The sequence below is a fragment of the Erythrolamprus reginae genome, chromosome 3 (genome assembly GCF_031021105.1).
Source record: "Erythrolamprus reginae isolate rEryReg1 chromosome 3, rEryReg1.hap1, whole genome shotgun sequence".
Classification (NCBI taxonomy): Eukaryota; Metazoa; Chordata; class Lepidosauria; order Squamata; family Dipsadidae; genus Erythrolamprus; species Erythrolamprus reginae.
Genome location: NC_091952.1, coordinates 251059855 through 251082410, shown reverse-complemented (window position 1 = coordinate 251082410; position 22556 = coordinate 251059855). Strand labels below are relative to the sequence as shown.

The window sequence follows — 22556 nt, the reverse complement described above, 5'->3', positions numbered from 1 at the left end:
GCCCCTCCCTGGTACAAAGCTGAAGGGATCAGAGGTTAAAGGTTCTGCGGTTAAGAGTAGAAACCACAGAGTCAGGTAGTGCATTCCAGGTGTTGATCACTCTATTGCTGAAGTCATATTATTTGCAGTCTACTTTAGAGAGGTTAACATTTAGTTTAAATCTATTACATGCTTGTGGTTGAAGGTAAAGTAGTCACTAACAGGAAGGACATTTTGGTATATGATTTTATGAACTATAGTTAAGTCGGAATGAAGGTGTCGGAGTTGTAAGTTGTCTAATCGAAGTACAGTGATCCCTTGTTTATCGCAGGTATTGCATTCCAGGACCACCTGCGATAAACGAAAATCCACGAAGTAGGATTTTTTCTCTCTTTCCCCCCCAAACATTGTCCCTCCCTTCCCCTCCTTTACCTCTTGTCTCTCTGCCTCCGTCCTTCTCTCTCGGGGAATCCTCACAAGGGACTCTTGGAGGCTCCACTCCGCATCCAGCAGCAAAGTGTCACTTTAGCAGGGTCAAGGCAGGCGTGCCGCTTAGTTATTATTATTATTTATTAGATTTGTATGCTGCCCCTCTCTGCAGACTCGGGGCAGCTCACAGCAATAACAAAAAACAATGTACAACAAATCTAATATTTAAAAATATCTGCCGGTCCCGGTGGAGGTGGTGGTGGAGGTGGTGGCGGCAACTGCTGAGGTGGCTCTGGCGGCTTCGCTCCTGGCTAACTCAGTGGCGTGCCTGCCTTGTCCCTGTCCAAGCGACACTTTACTCTTGGGAGCAGAGTGGAGCCTCCAGGATCCCCTGGTGAGGATTCCCCGAGAGAGAGAGAGAGAGATGGAGGCAGTGAGACAAAAGGTAAAGAGAGAGTGTGGAAGTGAGGCACAATGTGTGCCTGTAGGGAATCCTCCTTACGAGAGGTTCCCAGAGGCTCCATTCTGCACCAGGTTAAGCCCCAGCAGCAACCCGCGAGACACTGAAGCCGCTAAAGGTGAACCGTGAAGTGGTGAGTGATCATTGCGTTTCAAGTCTGGTGGACTAAGGTATTTTGTTGCGGGAAGAGGAGTGAAGGACTCTTCTCGTAAAATATTTCTGGACTCTCTCAATTGTGTTGATGTCAAATAGACAATGTGGGTTCCATACAGGTGAGCTGTATTCCAGGATGCGTCTATTGTGTGTACATCATTTCTAAGTATCAACTGGAGCCTCTGCTTGCTCTTCGCTCACTTCCTCCTTGAAAAGTGTTTGGAGATTTATTTTTAGGTTGTACACAGAATGATGTTCCTTCCTTCTCCCCAGCAGAAAATAGATCAATGGATTAACACTACTGTTTAGACAGGCACATAGGTAGTCAATTATCATTAAATTGACATATTTGTTACCGGTGATATCATTGAGGAAATGAATGGCAAATGGTGGGAAAGAAAAGGTGAGGAAGAAAAACAGGGCAAGCAAGGTGACTTTGAGAAGCTTTCTTCGTTTCCATATCTTTGATTTAACGTAGCCTTTGATGAGGAGGGCCAAGGTGGAGGCCATCATGATTGGGATGCAAGCTGCAATACATATGAACACCTGATAGAATTCTGCAAAGATTCGGTGGCGTTTAACCCAAATCAGAGTGTAATGAATTGCACAAAGGAGCAAAGGGACCAGCCACGAGAAGACACAGAGTATGGTAGACAAGTATGGAGGCTGACGGCATCGATGCCAAATTGGGAAGAAGAGAGTCAAACACCGGTCGATGCTGATGATGGTCAGAAGAAGTTGACCGCTGCAGTAAGTAAATAATAAACCTTCTGTGGTTTCTATCAGAGAATCACCAGTTGTCAAGTGCAGAATTACAGTGATAAATACGAATAGGAGAGTCCCACTGTCCGCTACAGCCAAATTAAGGATATATATAGTGAAAGGATTCTTCTTAATCTGACAATGCAAAATGTGAAAGACGATTCCATTTCCAATAATCCCGGGAATACAGATTAAAATGGTTAAAGAAAAGATTACGGTCCCAAGAATTCCAGGCTGAAAAATAATTCTCTTCGAATGTATGGCATCAGTGTTGTTGTGTTCAGTATAATTGTTTTCTATCTTAGAATCCATTATTCCAGAAAAGGTGGTTGTCATTTTCTGTGGAGTTGAATGTTTAAAAAAATAATAATCTGCTTCTTGTTGAGGATCAATGAGGGATCCAGATAGCTAAAAGTTTAGTCAACAAACACCAAATGACATTTGCATCTGTTCTGGTTTTTCCAAGAAGTATGGCAGCGGATGTGGGAAATTTCACAAACTTTCAACTTCTGACTTCTTCAGAAGAAGTCACTTCGGTTATGCTTTTGTGGACTTCTGCATTGATCCTTGCTCAAGAATACGAACATGGAAACATCAGTGTCTAAATATTATTTTCAATTTTTTCAATACTTTCAATTTTTAGGGTCAAATCAGTATCTGATGTATATAACTCTTCAGAACTCGTGAAGAACTTGAATCTTTCAAAATAAAGGACTTATTTTACTTTAGTGCCTCTCCCTACAAACAAAAGGGGAAACCTCTCATGGAGGATAGTTTATTTTAGCACATTGCCATATAAAGCTTTTCCCCAACCAGTTTTGTGGTGAGTTTGTTTCCTGTAGTTCTTCGCAAGAAATGTATAATATCTAAAATGAAAAGAAAACAATGGTCGTAAGTGTTTTAATGGCATACAATACAACATGGATCTTTCTATCCTTATTTTAAAATGAAACTAAAATGGCTGTACGTGGTTATTCACTCAGAATTCTTATGCTTCCAAAATATTCTTTTGGGGACCACAGATTAATAGCAGAACTTTAAATAAAACGATGGTTCAGTGTATTTCTCCCCTGGCAGTGAAATAAGTGAAATAATTGCACACAGCCGGGAAGGGGGAGGTGAAGGCCCTTTCCTGAGCAAAATAAACAAATAAGCATCATTTTTTTAATTTCAATTTTCAATTCATTGTGTTCAGAAATGTTCAAATTAGTATGACAATGCCAACAATGATTTTGCAGCCTAATCTAGATAAAAATGAACAAATTTGCACAAAAACAGGGGAGTGTGCATTTATGAGCAAAATAAACAAATAAGCATTAATTTTTTCACTTCAATTTTCATTTCATTGTGTTCAGAAATGTTCAAATTAGTATACTAGTGAAAAAAGTATTCAAAAAACCATTCCAGTAACTAGAACCAGCCTTTTTATATTCTTTTATACTAAACACCCCCACACACAAACCCCCCCCCCACCCTTAGAAAGAACCCCTCAAATGAGACGAAGTCATGGAATTTCAAGTTTCAGATATGCAAGGAAATTTTTTTACAAGGTTTCAAAATTCGCTTCGGGTCTAAAAAGACTCAAGGGGAACAGCAGGGTTAAATGTTTTGATCATGTCCCCCCTTCCCCTTCTGTCCTCCAGACTATACAGATTGAGTTCATTAAGTCTTTCCTGATACGTTTTATGCTTAAGACCTTCCACCATTCTTGTAGCCCGTCTTTGGACCTGTTCAATTTTGTCAATATCTTTTTGTAGGTGAGGTCTCCAGAACTGAACACAGTATTCCAAATGGGGTCTCACTAGCGAAGGACCTATGTTTGGATATATTTGTAAAAAGTATTCTGCTACATTAATATTTTATTAAATAATATATTACTACACCATTTGGTTCAGAATATTTTTTGCTTGTTTTCCATCTCTAAAATCTAAAACTCCGAAAAATACAGTAATCTAATTGTAGCAGTTTTTTAGTTGTTGTTAAATTCAATTCAGTACTCCATTTTATATCATAACTGCTACAAATATCTAATTAATAAAAATGGTACAATAAAGAGAAATTGTAACAGCTCCCAAGACTCACCCTGAACTAAAAGTTCCTAGCCAACATAACCATGCATATTTTTTCACCAACCTGCTTACAGTAAAAGCAATAAAGTTTCTGACAAACATTTGAAAGGAAAATACTATTTATTTGTTTATTTATTAATCAGATTTGTATGCTGCCCCTCTCCACAGACTCGGGGCAGCTAACAACAATAAAAAGACAATGTAAACAAATCTAATATTAAAAATAACCTCAAAAACCCCAATTTAAAGAACCAATCATACATAGAAACATACCATGTATAAATTCTATAAGCCTAGGGGGAAGGAATATCTCAATTCCCCCATGCCTGACGACAGAGGTGGGTTTTGAGGAGCTTACGAAAGGCAAAGAGGGTGGGGGCAACTCTGATATCCGGGGGGAGCTGGTTCCAGAGGGTCGGGGCCACCACAGAGAAGGCTTTTCCCCTGGGTCACGCCAGATGACATTGTTTAGTCGACGGGACCCGGAGAAGGCGAACTCTGTGGGACATAACTGGTCACTGGGATTCGTGCGGCAGAAGGCGGTCCCGGAGATATGTTCTTGACGAGTAACCAATGAGTAACCAATTTATCCCAAACACCTAGAGCAGAATAGTGAGTCTCTGTGGATGGTTTATGGGACCACATGAAATATCTTCTCCACTCAACTCTTTAACTGATCTTTTTACATGAGTAATCATCTGATTTATATCTTTCTGAAAGAGATGCGATACCAAATAACCACATTTTAGCATTTCTGAGACTCGCCTCAACTAAGAGTTCTTTTCATATAACAGTTACCATGATGAAAACTCTATTTTTAGCTGTCGACATACCTGGTGATGATATTCGGTAATCCTTGGCGAGAAGGAACAGATCTCTTTGAGAATCCAAGGAAATCCAGAAAGACAGATTGAATTGATTCTGCCAACCCAATTTTGTCCGTATTCGACGTTGCTCTTGTGAGAAAGAAGAATCTGTTCAGCAACAGGAACAGATATCTGCCCCCAAAGAGGAACTTCCTTTACATTTTTCTCTAAAATTGAAAAGCAAAAGAGAAGATGTTTCCACAAATTTGCAGGGGGGCGTTGAGTGGTTTTTAGAGACTTCATAGTAACATTGAAAGAGAAACCAGAATCAGTCTCAAAGTCAATCTAATTTCATCCCTGTTTATAATAGCTGTAATACAAACAAGTTAAATAAACAAATAAACAGGGAAAAATGTAAAATGTGATCAATAAATTCAATGAAAATAGTAAATAATATAGATGTAGGATAGAGAAGTATACATATGTGTGTGTGTCTATATATTTATATATGTAAAGTGTTGTGGTTAGCTCTGGCCCAGCTCCTGCCCCAAGGACTGTGGATGTGAGGGAGACATCCACATGCTATAGGCCTGTTTTGCCCCTGGTGGAATCTGCTGATGAAGGCTCCTCTGACCAAGAAGACATGAGTGACAGGGAGGAGGAGAGTGTGGCAGACAGCTCAGAAGGAGATCAATTATCTCGCTCCTCCTTGGATTCAGAACAAGAGTTAATGATACAGCCACGCATGCGGAGAGCGATGCCTAGGCAACAACAACTGAGAGATTATTATCAAAGAAAATGAGGCCACCTGTGGTTGGGTGGGTCTGTGGTCATTAGTGAGGCTGCTATAAATAGCAGCCTGTGGGTTTGGCCATTGTGGAGGATTATCTGATTGTTGTGTTTTGTGACTGCTTTACTGACTTCGACCTTTGTGTGCTGATTTTTCCCCACTTTGAAACTAAACCAGAGCAAAGTGTGTTTCACTTTGTGAAAGAAGAAGGGCTGTGAATTGCCTCACAGCTGCAAGCTAAGTATCACAGGACTGATAAGGGACTTGTACAAATTACCAGTTTGTTTGGAGACAAGTGCTCTTTGCTATACCAAAAGAGGGCTTAGTTTAAGTGACTTTTCATTATAAAGAACGTTGTTTTGAATTTTTAAATGTGTGTGTGTCTGAAATTAGTACCTGTGAATTTTTGGGAGGAGTCTACCAGAGAGCCCGACAGAACATAAAGTTACTTCACAATAGTAATATTGTGAAGTATTAATATATCTGGAAAGGAAATAGTTGTAAAAGTGGTTAGTATTTACTTTATTTGTTTATATTTCATATATTTTTGTATATCTTGTTTATATCTTGTTTATTTTTAGTTAAAAAACACAATAATATAATAGCTGTAAGGCTGAGAAAACACATGAAATTGAACCCAAAGTCAATTTCTTCCTTTGCTTGCCAACATGGGTGATTGTTGAAATTTTTGCATGAAAATTTAAAGTCAATTTCCCCACCCCCTTCTCTGTGGGCTAAGTCAACCCTTCAGGAGTCATAGCAATTAGAATGCAGTGCTGCAGGCGAATTCTGCCAACTGTCTGGAGTTCGATCCTGGATGGCTCAAGGTTGACTCAGTCTTCCATCCTTCCGAGGTGGGTAAAATGAGGACCCAGATTGTTAGGGGCAATAAGCTGACTCTCTTATCTGATTAGAGAGGGCTGTGAATAATAATAATAATAACAATAACAACAACAATAATAACAACAACAATAATAATAATAATAATAATAATAATAATAATAATAATAATAATAATAATAATAATAATAATAATAATAATAATAATAATAATAATAATTATTATTATTATTATTATTATTATTATTATTATTATTATTTATTGGATTTGTATGCCGCCCCTCTCCGTAGACTTGGGGCGGCTAACAACAATGATAAAAACAGCATGTGACAATTCAATAATAAAACAACTAAAAACCCTTATTATAAAATCAAACATACACACAGACATACCATGCATAACTTGTAATGGCCTAGGGGGAAGGAATATCTCAACTCCCCCATGCCTGGTGGTATAAATGAGTCTTGAGTAGTTTACAAAAGATAGGGAGGGTGGGGGCAATTCTAATCTCCAGGGGGGAGTTGGTTCCAGAGGGCCGGGGCCACCACAGAGAAGGCTCTTCCCCTGGGGCCCGCCAAATGACATTGTTTAGTCAACGGGACCCGGAGAAGGCCAACTCTGCGCGACCTTATCGGTCGCTGGGATTCGTGCAGTAGCAGGCGGTTCCGGATGTATTCTGGCCCAATGCCATGTAGGGATTAAATCTCTGCAGTTGAAGGCCAACACTCTGCAGTTGAAGGCCAAAACCTTAACTTCTACATTATGGTCCACTTAGGAAGCAACACTGATTGACAGTCAACTTCACATGCTGTTGTTGAAATGGAATAGTTGTGCAAATGAAATATTCAGTGGAAATATTTCATTCATTCAGATCTAGGATGTGTTATTTGAGTGTTCCCTTTATTTATTTTTTTGGCCAGTATATATTCACATTCCTCTAAATGAATGTTAAGTCTGATTCGGGCTACATTTTCCTATTTAAGGAGAAACCTGAAATGGGTACCTAAAATCACACAGAAAAGAGTTATTCTTTCTCACATGAATATCAGTAATCATCCAATGAAACTGACTGGATGTAAGACAGGCAAAAGATAAGTACTCACAAAATGCATAACTTTAATATTTAAAAATGGTTACTGTAAATTTAATAGAGATGTGGTGGCTGAAATGCTCAACTTGTCAATCAGAAAGGTCAGCAGTTCAGTGGTTCAAATCCCTAGTGCTACATAAGGGAGTGAGCTCATGTTACTTGTCCCAGCTTCTGCCAATCATCTTCATCTTCTTCTTCTTCTTCTTCTTCTTCTTCTTCTTCTTCTTCTTATTATTATTATTATTATTATTATTATTATTATTATTATTATTAATTGGATTTGTATGCCGCCCCTCTCTGCAGACTCGGGGCGGCTAACAACAGCAATAAAACAGTATATAACAAAATCCAATACTAAAAACAGTTAAAAACCCATTATTATAAAAACCAAACATACATACAGACATACCATGCATAAAATTGTAAAAGCCTAGGGGGAAAAAGTATCTCAATTCCCCCATGCCTGGCAGCAGAGGTGGGTTTTAAGCAGCTTTCAAAAGGCAAGGAGGGTGGGGGCAATTCTAATCTCGGGGGGGGAGTTGGTTCCAGAGGACCGGGGCCGCCACAGAAAAGGCTCTTCCTCTGGGTCCCGCCAAGCGACATTGTTTGGTTGAGAAGAGAAGAAGATCCACTCTGTGGGACCTAACTGGTCGCTGGGATTCGTGGGATTTGAAAGCATGTAAAAGTGCAAATAGAAAAATAGGGACCACCTTTAGTGGAAAGGTAATAGAGTTCTGTGTTCCTTCTGCATTTAGTCATGCAGGCCATATGACCATGGAGATGTCTTTGGATAGTGCTGGCTCTTCGGATTTGAAATGAAGATGAGCACCTCCCCCTAGAGTCAGGAACGACTAGCACATATGTGCAGGGGGAACCTTTCACTTTCACCTTTTACCATAATTTTAAAGCATTCTGATTGTCATTAATATGGATAATTTTAAAAGTAGGATTGATCAATGTATAAAAGCCAGGGCAGCCAAAGGAGATCACTGATGAAGGATCAATGCTATCTGCGTTTTGTGAACATTTCAAACATCCCTTCTGCCTTGTCTTCCTTCTGGACATCTTAGAGGTATCTGCTTAATTCTTTTCAAAAATGCTGAAATAAAAGAGATCTTTGATTCATTTTGAGGTGAAATGTGAAACTTGTGGGCCTCTGGGGATTTTCAATACGGGTAATCATATTGATGTAATAACAATAACAATAACAATAACAATAACAATAACAATAACAATAACAATAACAATAAAAATAACAATAACAATAACAATAACAATAACAATATCAATAACAATATCAATATCAATAACAATAACAATAACAATAACAATAACAATAACAATAACAATAACAATAACAATAACAATAACAATAACAATAACAATAACAATAACAATAACAATAACAATAACAATAACAATAACAATAACAACAACAACAACAATAACAACAACAACAACAACAACAACAACAACAATTAGAGACTTGTATGCCGCCCCTCTCTGAAGACTCGGGGCGGCTCACAACAGCAATAAAATGATACAAATCTAATGGTTAAAACTATAACTAAAACCCGCTATCTTAAAAAACAATCAATACTGTACAGTCATAACCACACATAACTCTTAATAGTCAGAGAAGGGGATACATTAGTTGCCCAGTTATATCCTCAAGAGCATAAATTCCCCAGAGACACATCTTTAAGAAGGCAACCCAGATTGAGTGTAGCACACTACATACTCTACAACATCAAGAAGATGTTGGGTAACCATTTGTTTGAAGTGGTGCAGGGTTTCCTGCCTAAACAGGGGGTTGCACTAGAAGAATTCCAAGTTTATTTATTTATTTATTTATTTATTTATTTATTTATTTATTTATTTATTTATTTATTTATTTATTTATTTATTTATTTATTTATTTATTTATTTATTTATTTATTTATTTATTTATTTATTTATTTATTTATTTATTTAATTTATTGGATTTGTATGCCGCCCCTCTCCGCAGACAAGTTCCTTTCCAAGTCTGTTATTATTATATCTGTACAATCTTAACAGAATAACGAAGTTGGAAAGGACCTTGGAAAGTACCTGCTAACCAAATGAGAAGAAGCCACGGAAATTTCTGTGCAGCGTTTTTCTATTTTTAGACAATGAAAAGTTAACCCTCCTCGCTTCCTGCAATAGTCTTAAGTTTACATTTATTGGATTGATATGCCACCTTTTTGTGGGGGCTTACAACACACAAAAAAAGACATATATTGAAATCCAAATAATTAAAATTCAATTACAACTAAAAAACTAAAAAACCAATGAAATTACATACATAACCATTCAATCAATCAACACAGCATACATTCATTGGCCAGGAGGGACAATCTAATAACCCAAGCTTGGTGGCATATGTGTGTCTTTAGACTGTAAGACTTGGCAGCATAGGTTTGTCTATGCTGCCAGGCTTGGGGTGATTAGATGAATGTTAAGTGTTTTTTAAAAAACAATACTGGGTTTTATAGATGAATACGCTTAGCTTTTTAAATTAATTGGATTTAGATTATTATTATCTTCTTCCTCCTCCTCCTCCTCCTCCTTGGATTCAGAACAAGAGTTAATGATACAGCCACGCATGCGGAGAGCGATGCATAGGCAACAACAACTGAGAGATTATTATCAAAGAAAATGAGGCCACCTGTGGTTGGGTGGGGCTGGGGTAATTAGTGAGGCTGCTATAAATAGCAGCCTGTGGGTTTGGCCATTGTGGAGGATTACCTGATAGTTGTGTTTCGTGACTGCTTTACTGACTTTGACCTTTTGTGTGCTGATTTTCCCCCGCTTTGAAACTAAACCAGAGCAAAGTGTGTTTCACTTTGTGAAAGAAGAAGGACTGTGAATTGCCTCACAGCTTCAAGCTAAGTATCTCAGAACTGATAAGGGACTTGTATAAATTACCAGTTTGTTTGGAGATGAGTGCTCTTTGCTATACCAAAAGAGGGCTTAGTTTAAGGGAATTTTCCTGATAAAGAACATTGTTTTGAATTTTCAAACGTGTGTGTGTCTGAAATTTGTACCTGTGAATTTTTGGGAGGATTTTACCAGAGAGTTTGACAGAACAGACAGACAGACAGACAGACAGACAGACAGACAGACAGACAGACAGATAAATTTCTCTCTGCTTGTGCAGTGGGAGAATTGCTGCAATGATCATAAAATCAACCTTTTTATGCATAAGTCCTTTAGATCAGTGGTAGGTTGCTCCTGGTTCAGCCTGGTAATGCCATTGGTGGGAAGCCCTGCTTACCAGCCTGGGATGCTTCTGTGCATGTGCAGAATTGTCAAATGCGCACCCAGTCATGTGCACGAATCGTTAATAAAGGGTTTTAGAACCCACTACTGCTCTAGCTGTTTTTCATTAATTATTTTTGAATATATATTTTTTATTTTTTGAATTTGTAGGCTGCCCTTCTCCAAGAGGAGAATTCTCAACATTCCTTATTATTTCCTATTCTATTTATTTTATTTATTTGTTTTATCAAGTGTGTATGGGTGGTATAGCAAAAAATAATCATATTTATATACATGATACTAGTAAAAGAGAAACATTAGGATAGGGGATGGAAGGCACTCTGGTGCACTTATGCATGCCCCTTACTGACCTCTTAGGAATTGGGAAAGGTCAGCAGTGGATAGTCTAAGGGTAAAGTTTTGGGGATTAGGTGATGATACTACAGAGTCTGGTAGTCATCTGCTTGCATCATCTACTTGGCTACTAAAGTTGTATTTCCTGCAGTTGAGTTTACAGTGGTTTACTTTAAGTTTGTATCTGTTGTGTACTCTTGTGTTGTTGTGGTTGAAGCTGAAGTAGTCGTTGACAGGAAGGACGTTGTAGCAGATGACCACAAATCACAAGGGAGGTTTAATTTCCTTTTTATTATTAACATTACTCAGTTTGGAAAGCATTAAGAAAAATACACACTTTACAAAGGGTGTAGGGAAAGAGAGAAAATACAATCGACGGTTTGAATGGCATTCTTGTTTTCCCAGTTTGGATTACTTTCCCCCTTCTGGATGGGGAAAAATCTGGACATTTTAGAAAACGAAGCTTCAGTTTTAAAGGTGCTCACCAGATATATTCCAATGTTGAAAACATCTGAATTATAGTACAGTGATACCTCGTCTTACAAACGCCTCGTCATACAAACTTTTCGAGATACAAACCTGGGGTTTAAGATTTTTTTGTCTCTTCTTACAAACTATTTTCACCTTACAAACCCACTGCCGCTGCTGGGATGCCCCGCCTCTGGACTTCTGTTGCCAGCAAAGCACCCGTTTTTGCACTGCTGCGATTCCCCTGAGGCTCCCCTCCATGGGAAACCCCACTTCCATGTTTTTGTGATGCTGCAGGGGAATCCCAGCAGGGGAATCCAGCAGCGCAAAAATGGGCGCTTTGCTGGCAACAGAAGTCTGGAGGTGGGGTTTCCCAGTGAGGGGAGCCTTGGTGAAATCGCAGCATCACAAAAACACAGAGGTCCGGAGGTGGGGTTTCAAGGACTTTGGTGCTTTTGCGATGCTGCGATTTCACTGATGCTCCCTTCGCTGGAAAACCCCACCTCCAGACTTCCATTGCCAGCGAAGCGCTCGTTTTTGCGATGCTTGAATTCCCCTGCTGGGATTCCCCTGCAGCATTGCAAAAACACAGAAATCTGGAGGTGGGGTTTTCCATGGAGGGGAGCCTCAGGGGAATCCCAGCAGTGCAAAAACGGGCGCTTTGGCTGGCAAAAGGGGTGAATTTTGGGCTTGCACACATTAATCGCTTTTCCATTGATTCCTATGGGAAACATTGTTTCGTCTTACAAACTTTTCACCTTAAGAATCTCGTCCCGGAACCAATGAAGTTTGTAAGACAAGGTATCACTGTACTTCTAAAAACATCTTGAAGTGGTGCCTAATGTCACAAAATGGTCAGAATCTAAGGAATTCTTAAGAGAATGAGGAATGCTCTACAGAGCGAATGAAATTTGTATTGATTACTTTCCATTGGGGGAGGGGTGTTGGGTCCTACTTTTCTTGTATAGATCCACCTCTAGAGGGCAGCATCACTTGTGAAAATTATTAACCAACATTGTTAAATCAAAATAGCAATAGTAATAGCCCTTAGACAATGCTTTCCCCATACAAAATGTGGCTTTTGTCAAATGAGTTACCATATTTTTTGGAATATAAGATGCACGCAAAAAAGATTTTATGAGTTATGCTTAGGTTGTTTTTAAGGTGACATAGTTCTAAGCTTTCTAAACCTAGAATTGCAAGTCCAGTTGTAAGACTTGCTGGCCATGTGACCAGGTGGGAGTGGCTTGAACAATCATCATCATTCAAGTGAACTGTTAAGTCCTCGACTTACAACTTTACCAGTGTCGCTCGCTGGGCTGACAGTTTGATTCGCGTTTCTCGCGCTCTCCTTCCTGGGTTTCCCACCCCCTGCCTCAGGCTGGGTAGCTAGACAAACGGGTGCTGCCAGAAGCATAAATGCTTCCAGCACCGCTTCCACCCACGCCTTCTGCTTGCACCTCAGGTGGGAGGTAGCTGCGTGAGGCTGGAGGGGAACCGGGCAGGAGAGAGGGAAGCTTGTCTGAGGCCAGGAAGGAGAAAAGAGGAAAAAAGCAAGGAGCAGAGACGCAGCAGCAGGGAAAAAAAGGAGAGTCGAGCCGAGACCAGTAATCCAGTATGTGGCAGCTGCCAATCAGCTGGAGCTGCGCATGCATCTTCATTTCTACCAGTGGAACTGTGTTCCCCCCTCTCCTGCCTGCTTCCCCCCCCCCGTGTTTCTACTCTTTTATCAGCTTGAATCTCTTGTGGCCCAACAAGCTGATTCAAATAGTGTGAGGATGCGTTTGCGGCCTATGCAGCTTAGAAAAAGAAAGGAAGGAAAGAAGGAAAGAAGGAAGGAAGGAAGGAAGGAAAGAAGGAAGGAAGGAAAGAAGGAAGGAAGGAAGGAAGGAAGGAAGAAAGTAAAGAAGGAAAGAAGGAAGGAAGGAAGGAAGAAAGGAAAGAAGGAAAGAAGGAAGGAAGGAAAGAAGGAAAGAAGGAAAGAAGGAAAGAAGGAAAGAAGGAAAGAAGGAAAGAAGGAAGGAAGGAAGGAAGGAAAGAAAGAAGGAAAGAAGGAAGGAAGGAAGGAAAGAAGGAAGGAAGGAAGGAAGAAAGGAAAGAAGGAAAGAAGGAAGGAAGGAAGGAAGGAAAGAAGGAAGGAAGGAAGAAAGGAAAGAAGGAAGGAAGGAAAGAAGGAAAGAAGGAAGGAAGGAACAAACAAACAAACAATCAAAGAAACAAACAAACAATGAAACAAAGAAACAAATGAATAAATAAACAAATAATGAACAAATAAACAAATAAAATTCTTTTTTAAAAGAAATAAAACATTTTCTTTATCAAAGTAACACATTTTCTCAGATAAGCTGCAATGTCATAAAGCATAGAGAAATATTGCTGTTCTCAGAACTCTTCCAGAATACCGACAACAGACACCCAATCATTTAGTAATTGTCCTAGAATTTGCTGAAGTGATTCAATCCAAGAATTCATGTCAGGGATTTTTTTTTGGTGGTGGGGTTCTATATGATGTCACCTGGTGTGACTGATTAGAGAACATTTATAGATTTATTAATTATTATTGATAATTCTGGAGAATAATATATGTAGCTCTTGTGAAAAATCAATGGCAAATCCTGAGTTCCAAAGTTGAATTTCCCCAGAGATATCTCATGCAGAAACTCTTTCAGTTCCTATATTAATTATTGTCATCTCCTATTAAGCTTCCCACCAGCAGATGGCACTTTAAGGACTATGAAATTTTTTTCATTGCAAAGTCATTGTGATGGGTGGTCATGGCTTGCTTGCTTGCTTGCTTGCTTGCTTGCTTGCTTGCTTGCTTGCTTGCTTGCTTGCTTGCTTGCTTGCTTGCTTGCTTGCTTGCTTGCTTGCTTGCTTGCTTGCTTGCTTATTTATTTAGATAGATAGATAGATAGATAGATAGATAGATAGATAGATAGATAGATAGATAGATAGATAGTCCAATACACAATGAGGGTTTTAGTGGGTATATATCTATATACACATAGTAAAATACATGATGAAGGTTATAGAGGAGATACTCATAGTAAAATATATCTAAGAAATAATAGAAAAGAAGATATAGTAATAGAACATATCAATGAAAGAATAGAAGAAGAGATTGATTTCAACAATCAGGTTATCGAAGCGTGGAACTCATTGCCGGACTCAATTGTGTCAACCCCTAACCCCCAACATTTCTCCCTTAGACTCTCCACGATTGACCTCTCCAGGTTCCTAAGAGGCCAATAAGGGGCGTACATAAGTGCACTGGTGTGCATTTCGTCCCCTGTCCAATTGTCTTTCCTTTCTCTCACTTTTCATATATATTCTCTTTCTTTCATATATCCTCTCCTCTAAGTTCACTTTACCCCTATATATATTACTACATGTCTATTTTTCTTCCTATGTATTTGTGTATTGGACAAATGAATGAATGAATGAATGAATGAATGAATGAATGAATGAATAAATAAATAAATAAATAAATAAATATAGGAATAGAAGAAAGGTATAGGAGATATAGGATAGCAATAGGACAGGGGACGGAAGGCACTCTAGTGCACTTGTACTCGCCCCTTACTAACCTCTCAGGAATCTGGATAGGTCAACCATAGATAATGTAAGGGTAAAGTGTTGGGAGTTTGGGGATGACACTATGGAGTCTGGTATTGAGTTCCACACTTCGACAACTCGGTTACTGAAGTCATATTTTTTACAGTCAAGTTTGGAGCGGTTAATATTAAGTTTAAATCTGTTGTGTGCTCTTGTGTTGTTGTGGTTGAAGCTGAAGTAGTCATCCTGAATTTAGGTTCACCTTCTGTTGTAGATGTGAGGGTAGAGGCTTTCTTAGATATGTGAACCCAGAACCAGAGGTGGAATTCAGCAGGTTCTGACCAGTTCTGGAGAACCGGTAGTGGAAATGTTTAGTAGTTCAGAGAACCAGTAAATACCACCTCTGACTGGCACTGCCCCCATCTATTCTCTGCCTCCCAAGTCTCGGCTCATTGGCCCACCAAGCCACACCCACCAAGCCACACTACGCCCACAGAACTAGTACCTGCTTTCCCCAAAATAAGATAGAAACATAGAAACATAGAAGTCTGACGGCAGAAAAGGACCTTATGGTCCATCTAGTCTGCCCTTATACTATTTTCTGTATTTTATCTTAGGATGGATATATGTTTATCCCAGGCATGTTTAAATTCAGTTACTGTGGATTTACCAACCACGTCTGCTGGAAGTTTGTTCCAAGGATCTACTACTCTTTCAGTAAAATAATATTTTCTCACATTGCTTCTGATCCTTCCCCCAACTAAATTCAGATTGTGTCCCCTTGTTCTTGTGTTCACTTTCCTATTAAAAACACTTCCCTCCTGGACCTTATTTAACCCTTTAACATATTTTAATGTTTCGATCATGTCCCCCCTTTCCCTTCTGAACTCCAGACTATACAGATTGAGTTCATTAAGTCTTTCCTGACACATTTTATGCTTAAGACCTTCCACCATTCTTGTAGTCCGTTTTTGGACCCGTTCAATTTTGTCAATATCTTTTATAAGATATTCCCTTATAAGCTCAATCAGGCTTTTGAGTGCATGGCAATAAATCCAAAGGCTTATTTCAAGGTTCAAAAAAATGTAAGACAGGTTCTTATTGTTGGGGAAACATGGTAATGAAAAAATTTGAATGCCACCACTGTCCAGAACCATTAAGTAGTTTAACATCTAGAAATCTCCTCGAAAACTAACTAGGCATCTGTTGAAATTAGAACACAATAAACATAATAGAATGTATACTGGCTGTCACCCCCATTTCTGCACTACTTGATGTTTTCAAACTGTCTTAATGGACAGTATATAGCATAGTTGCAGAAGAAAGATTCACTGGAATAAGCCCCAAGTGGTCAACCATACAGATCATTTTTGCCTAGAATAGTTGCTTCCACTTTCATATTCCTATTTGGACCGGGACTCACTGCTCACAGTCACTCATGCCCTCATCACCTCGAGGTTCGACTACTGTAATGCTCTCTACATGGGGCTACCTTTGAAGAATGTTCGGAAACTTCAGATCGTGCAGAATGCAGCTGCGAGAGCAGTCATGGGCTTCCCCAGGTATGCCCATGTTACACCAACACTCCGCAGGGGAAGAGCCTTCTCTGTGGCGGCCCCGACTCTCTGGAACCAGCTCCCCCAGAGATTAGAACCGCCCCTACCCTCCTTGCCTTTCGTAAACTCCTTAAAAGCCACCTTTGTCGTCAGGCATGGGGGAACTGAGACATCTCCCCTGGGCCTATACAATTTATGTATGGTATGCTTGTATGTATGTTAAATAATTTTTTTAAAAAAATATTTTAAATTGTAAATTATTAGATTTGTCATGAACTGTTTTATTGTGTTGTGAGCCGCCCCGAGTCTACGGAAAGGGACAGCATACAAATCTAATAAATAATAATAATAATAATAATAATAATAATAATAATAATAATGAAGACACATACAAAAAAGGTCAGAATTCCTCCATGTTTTGTCATTACAGCAATTTAGCAATAGAAGCAGACTTATATACCGCTTCATAGTGCTTTTACGGCCCTCTCTAAGCAGTTTACAGACTCAGCATATTGCCCCCAACAATCTGGGTCCTCATTTTACCCACCTCGGAAGGATGAAAGGCTAAGTCAACCTTGAGCCGGTGGTAAGATTTGAACTGCTGAACTACAGCTAGCAGTTAGCTGAAGTAGCCTGCAGTGCTGCACTCTAACATCCTGCGCCACCCCTGCTCTTTAGGGAGAGTACACTGGATGAATAATGTTATTCCCCCCTTCCCCTTCCATAAAAATTATATAACATTGTTTTTGTTTCAGTTGCTTCTGTGTTTGTCCTGACTACTAGGTCAGTGATTTTCAACCTTTTTTGAGCCGCGGCACATTTTTTACATTTACGAAACCCTGGGGCACATTGAGCGGGGGGGACGACTAAAAAAAGTTTGGACAAAAAAATTATCTCTCTCTTCCTCCCCTTCGCTCTATTTCTTTCTCCCTCCCTCTTTCTCTCCCTTCCTTTCTTTCTTTCTCTCTCTCTCCATCCCTCTTTCTCTTCCTTCCTTCCTCTTTTTTGCTCTCTTTCTCTCTCCCTCCCTACGTCCCTCTATGTCTTTCTCTCTCTCTCCTTCCCTCCCTCTCTTTCTCTCTCTCTCTTGCTTTCTTTCTCTTGCTTGCTTTCTCTCTCTTTCTCTCTCTCTTTCTTTCTCTTGTTCTCTCTCTCTCTCTCTCTTTCTTTCTTTCTCTCTTTTGCTTTCTTTCTCTCTTGCTTTTTCTCTCTCTTGCTTTCTTTCTCTCTGAGCTTCGCGGCACACCTGACCATGTCTCGCGGCACACTAGTGTGCCACGGCACAGTGGTTGAAAAACACTGTACTAGGTAACTCTACTTAATTACAGGCAATAAAGCTATAGCCAATGATTTAAATGTAATTGCTCTAATACCATATATACACATATGTAGGAAGAAAGGCCAGAATATTATAAGATATGGGGGAAATTTTATAATTGGCTAGAGGAAATAAATAAAATAAATACAATTCAAGGATAAATATCTAAAAATGTAAAAATGCAAAGCAGTACGTTAATATAATAATTTTAAAAAATAAATGGAAAATTCTCGGATTGAAAATTCTAAATTAGCAGGAAAAGCAATTTCCCAAATGTTTGTTTTAAGTTTTGTTTTGTTTTGTTTGTCATTGTAATGTTTATGTATATATAAAAATAATATATATTTTTTTTTAAAAAAAAAAAAGGGTAAGAAAGGCAAATTTATAAATATTACCCCTGGAAAAAAATGAGGAAACACCCACAGAAGAAGAAATAAATAGACTAAAGATAAAAGAAAAAGACAACACACAATGTTTTCGAACTTGGGACATGTTTTATGAACAATTGGATAATAGAGGTAGAAGCTAGAAGTTTAATATTGTTATCAAACAAATTGACTTTGACAGTACACTGTTCACTGACCACTTATTGTATAAAAAGAGAAAATATATAAATAAATAATATTTTTTTAAAAAACAGCGCAACTACTAACCTGAGTTACTAATATTCAAACATATTTAAAACACGATAGATAGATAGATAGATAGATAGATAGATAGATAGATATTATACATTTGTAACATATTTTTGCTGATAATGAAATCTACACATATAGAATATAGTTTATCAGCTATAAATATTAACTTCCTTGAATGGCCGCTGGAGGGACCAAGTGGTAAAAAGGAAGTAGTATGCTCCCTATAGATATTATCACTTGAAATGTTTTCAGTCTGATTATTTTCTACTGGAATCAGACACCTTTTTTCATTATGTATGTTCATAAGTTCTTGTTGTATCAGTTCTCCTGTTTTTGATACAGTTGATTTGATGAATCCCATCTCATGGAGTTACAGATATAGTAGGATTCTCCAGATAGCGTTGAGCTAAAATTCCATTATCCTTCACCATTGCTCATATACCAAATAGAACCTAAGAAGACATTTTGAAGGCTTCATGTGGTTCATCCTTGGCATGGCCTTCCTATGATGAATGCCTTGAAAGGTGTGAACATCCACTTTCAAAATTCTTAATAATGGTCCTACTTGCTAGACACTAAAGTTCAATGATAGCATTGAGGACCATTCACATTGGCAAGAAGGCTGAACTAAAACAGGCTAATTAACCATCAGGTTGAAGACAATAAGTAAATAGATTATATTTTCTTCAAATTCTTATTTCTTTTCAGTTTCTTTAACTCCCACCAAATACAATAATAATAATAATAATAATAATAATAATAATAATAATAGTAATAATAACAGCAGCAGCAGCAGCAGCAGCAGCAGAGTTGGAAGGGACCTTGGGGGTCATTTAATCCAACCCCCTACTTAGGCAGGAAACCCTACACTACTTCAGACAAATGATTATCCAACATCTGCTTTAAAACTTCCAGCGCTGGGGAATTCAAAACTTCTGGAGGCAAGCTGTACCACTGATCAGCCATTCTGACCGTCAGGAAATTTCTCCTTAGTTCTAAGTTACTTCTCTCCTTGTTTAATTTCCACCCATTGCTTCTTGTTCTACCCTCAGGTGCTTTGGAGAGTAGGTTAACTCCTTCTTCTTTGTGGCAACCCCTGAGATATTGGAATACTGCTATCCTGTCTCCCCTGGTCCTTCTCTTTGCTAGATTGGTCATGCCCAGTTCCTGCAACTGCTCTTCACATGTTTTAGCCTCCAATCCCCTAATCATTTTGTTGCTCTTCTCGGCACTTTTTCTAGATTCTCAACATCCCTTTTGCATCATAGCAAACAAAACTGAATGCACTATTCCAAGTGTGGCCTTACCAAAGCCTTATAAAGTGGTATTAACACTTCACGTGATCTTGATTCTATCCCTCTGTTAATGCAGCCTAGAACTTGTTGGCTTTTTTGGCAGCTGCTGCACATTGCTGGCTCATATTAAAATGATTGCCCACTATTACTCCAAGATCCCTCTCATAGTTACTACTGTTGAGCAATATACCACCTATACTGTCCCTGTGCATTTTATTTTTCTTGTCTAAATAGAAACATAGAAGACTGACGGCAGAAAAAAACCTCATGGTCCATCTAGTCTGCCCTTATACTATTTCCTGTATTTTATCTTAGGATGGATCTATGTTTATCCCAGGCATGTTTAAATTCAGTTACTGTGGATTTATCAACCACGTCTGCTGGAAGTTTGTTCCAAGGATCTACTACTCTTTCAGTAAAATAATATTTTCTCATGTTGCCTTTGATCTTTCCCCCAACTAACTTCAGATTGTGTCCCCTTGTTCTTGTGTTCACTTTCCTATTAAAAACACTTCCCTCCTGAACCTTATTTAACCGTTTAACATATTTAAATGTTTCGATCATGTCCCCCCCCCCCCCTTTTCCTTCTGTCCTCCAGACTAGAACCTTACATGTTTTGATATTGCACAAAGAATACAGAGAGGGGCAGCATACAAATCTAATTAATAATAATAATAATAATAATAATAATAATAATAATAATAATAATTGTCTGCACAAATTGTGGATTCATGCACAAATTAATCAGAAGAGAGATCAGTTTCCATTAAATAAAAAAAGGAGATTATGGGCTTGGTTGAAAAGAAATGATGGTATCTTATGAATGTCAATGGTGAAATTAAAGAGTTCAGATCTTAGAACTTCCTGAAGTTTCAATTTGATCAGTAGAATTTTCTTCCTCCTTGAAAACTCTCTGAAGCAAGTCTTTGACATTTCTCTGAGTTTTACTCTTCTGTCTCCCCACCAGGTAATAGATCACAGGGTTAATGCCGCTGTTGATGCAGGTACACAAGTAGCCATAATGTAAAAAGTTGGGATGTATCTTGGAAAAATACAGGATAAAATAAAAGGCATTTAGTGGAAAACCCAAGACTAAAAAGAAGAATAGTGTGAGCAAAACAGCTGTTAGAAGTTGCCTCCTCCTTTGCCTTTTGGATATGAAGCAGATTTTGATGAATAAAGTGACACTGGAGATGGTCATCAGTGGGAGGCAAAGCACAGCGTTAATGATGAATTGATACATCAGAGTATAGTTGTTTCCAAATCCATCAACTGCTATAATTGTGAAATGAATTGCAGAGAGGATGAAAGAAGTGGTCCAGATGACAGCGCACACTGTAGTGAACATATGCACCGGCCGGTGGCATCGATACCAAATTGGGAAAAGGACCGAAACACACCTGTCGATGCTGATGACGGTCAGGAGAAATTGCCCCGTACTGAAGGTTAACAGCAGGCCCGTTTGGAAGAGTTCATAAGGAAAGTCACAATACAAATGGGTAAAAAGCCAGTGGATTTCGATAATCAGCTCAAAGGTGAGAAACCCAAAGTCTGCTACAGAGAGGTTGATGATATAAATGGCAAACGTGTTTCTCTTCACGGAGGAGCCCAGCAACCAGATCACAAGGCCGTTGCCCAACATTCCCAACACACAAAAAAGCATAGTGAAGATTGCAAAAATAAGCACTTCTTCTGTTATGCCAGAATCGTAACAATTTCTGGTTTTGTTACTGGATGTTGCATTGATTTGTGCTAAGACAATTAAAGGAGAAAGGGATTTCATATCCATTGTGCTTCCGTTTTTTCTCTTCCTTCTATGGCTGCAGATACTTCTGTTGGGACAAAAAGAGAAACAGTTGGCCTTAAGCTTTGGTTGCTAAAACTGCACATTGTACCGTAGACTCTTTCAGTTCAATGTTCATATGACTATGTTCAGAAATGTTCAAACTAGTAATTCCACACCAAATTTAATAAAATTGTACGTTGTTTTCAGGCAAAACTATCTATAAATTGAAAGAAATTTCACAAAAATGAGGAGGGTTTTTATGAGCAAAATAAAAATGTAAGCATTAATTCTTTCATTTCAATTTTCATTTCGTTGTGTGCAGAAATGTTTAAACTAGTTTCCAAGTGAAAAAAGTTTTCAAAAAGACCAAATACAAGTACCTAAAATGAACAATTTTCAGTCCGGGTCAAATAGACCCAGGAACAGTACAAGTGTATAGTGTTATCGAACAGCGCACCAGGGTTAATGAATGGGAAGGAAGGAAGGAAGAAAGGAGAAAGAAAGAAAGAAAGAAAGAAAGAAAGAAAGAAAGAAAGAAAGAAAGAAAAAAGGAGGGAAGGACTTTGGTTTTGTTAAACTAAAAAAAAGGGAAAGAATATACAAAGTAAAAAGATGTCCTAATCTTCTGGAGTTTATATATAAGATAGGATCAAAAAAGAAGAGTTTATTGTATTTTAATAATAAAAATGAATTATATATAGATAATTATAATTATAATTCATTTTATTTTTATTATTTTTATTCATCTTTACATGTTTTGAGTGAGCTTCTGTTTATCTCATCAGGCTAATTATTCCATAAAGCACCTGCATTTAGTGGAAATATGGAAATATTACCCGGTTGAACAGGTAAAAAGTCAGAATTCAATCATTGGCATCACTACAGAGCTAAAGGGAAAATGACAGATCGATACAAACAAAAGCAT

The 22556-nt window shown here is 38.4% G+C and overlaps 2 protein-coding genes across 2 annotated transcripts; both read right to left on the bottom strand.

The window, feature by feature from the left end:
- Nucleotides 1–513: 513 nt before the first annotated feature.
- Nucleotides 514–2352, bottom strand: LOC139166010 (mas-related G-protein coupled receptor member D-like). Its single transcript, XM_070749270.1, has one exon. The coding sequence runs from the start codon at nt 2117–2119 to the stop codon at nt 1184–1186; it is 936 nt and encodes a 311-aa protein (XP_070605371.1). The 5' UTR covers nt 2120–2352; the 3' UTR covers nt 514–1183.
- An 18340-nt stretch (nt 2353–20692) lies between these two features.
- Nucleotides 20693–21634, bottom strand: LOC139166009 (mas-related G-protein coupled receptor member H-like). Its single transcript, XM_070749269.1, has one exon. It carries the CDS (start codon nt 21632–21634, stop codon nt 20693–20695), a length of 942 nt encoding a protein of 313 aa, XP_070605370.1.
- Between the last annotated feature and the right edge of the window lie 922 nt (nt 21635–22556).

Coding starts and splice junctions, on each gene's coding strand:
- LOC139166010 (XM_070749270.1), bottom strand. CDS start 2,119: ATGACAACCACCTTTTCTGGAATAATGGATTCTAAGATAGAAAACAAT.
- LOC139166009 (XM_070749269.1), bottom strand. CDS start 21,634: ATGGATATGAAATCCCTTTCTCCTTTAATTGTCTTAGCACAAATCAAT.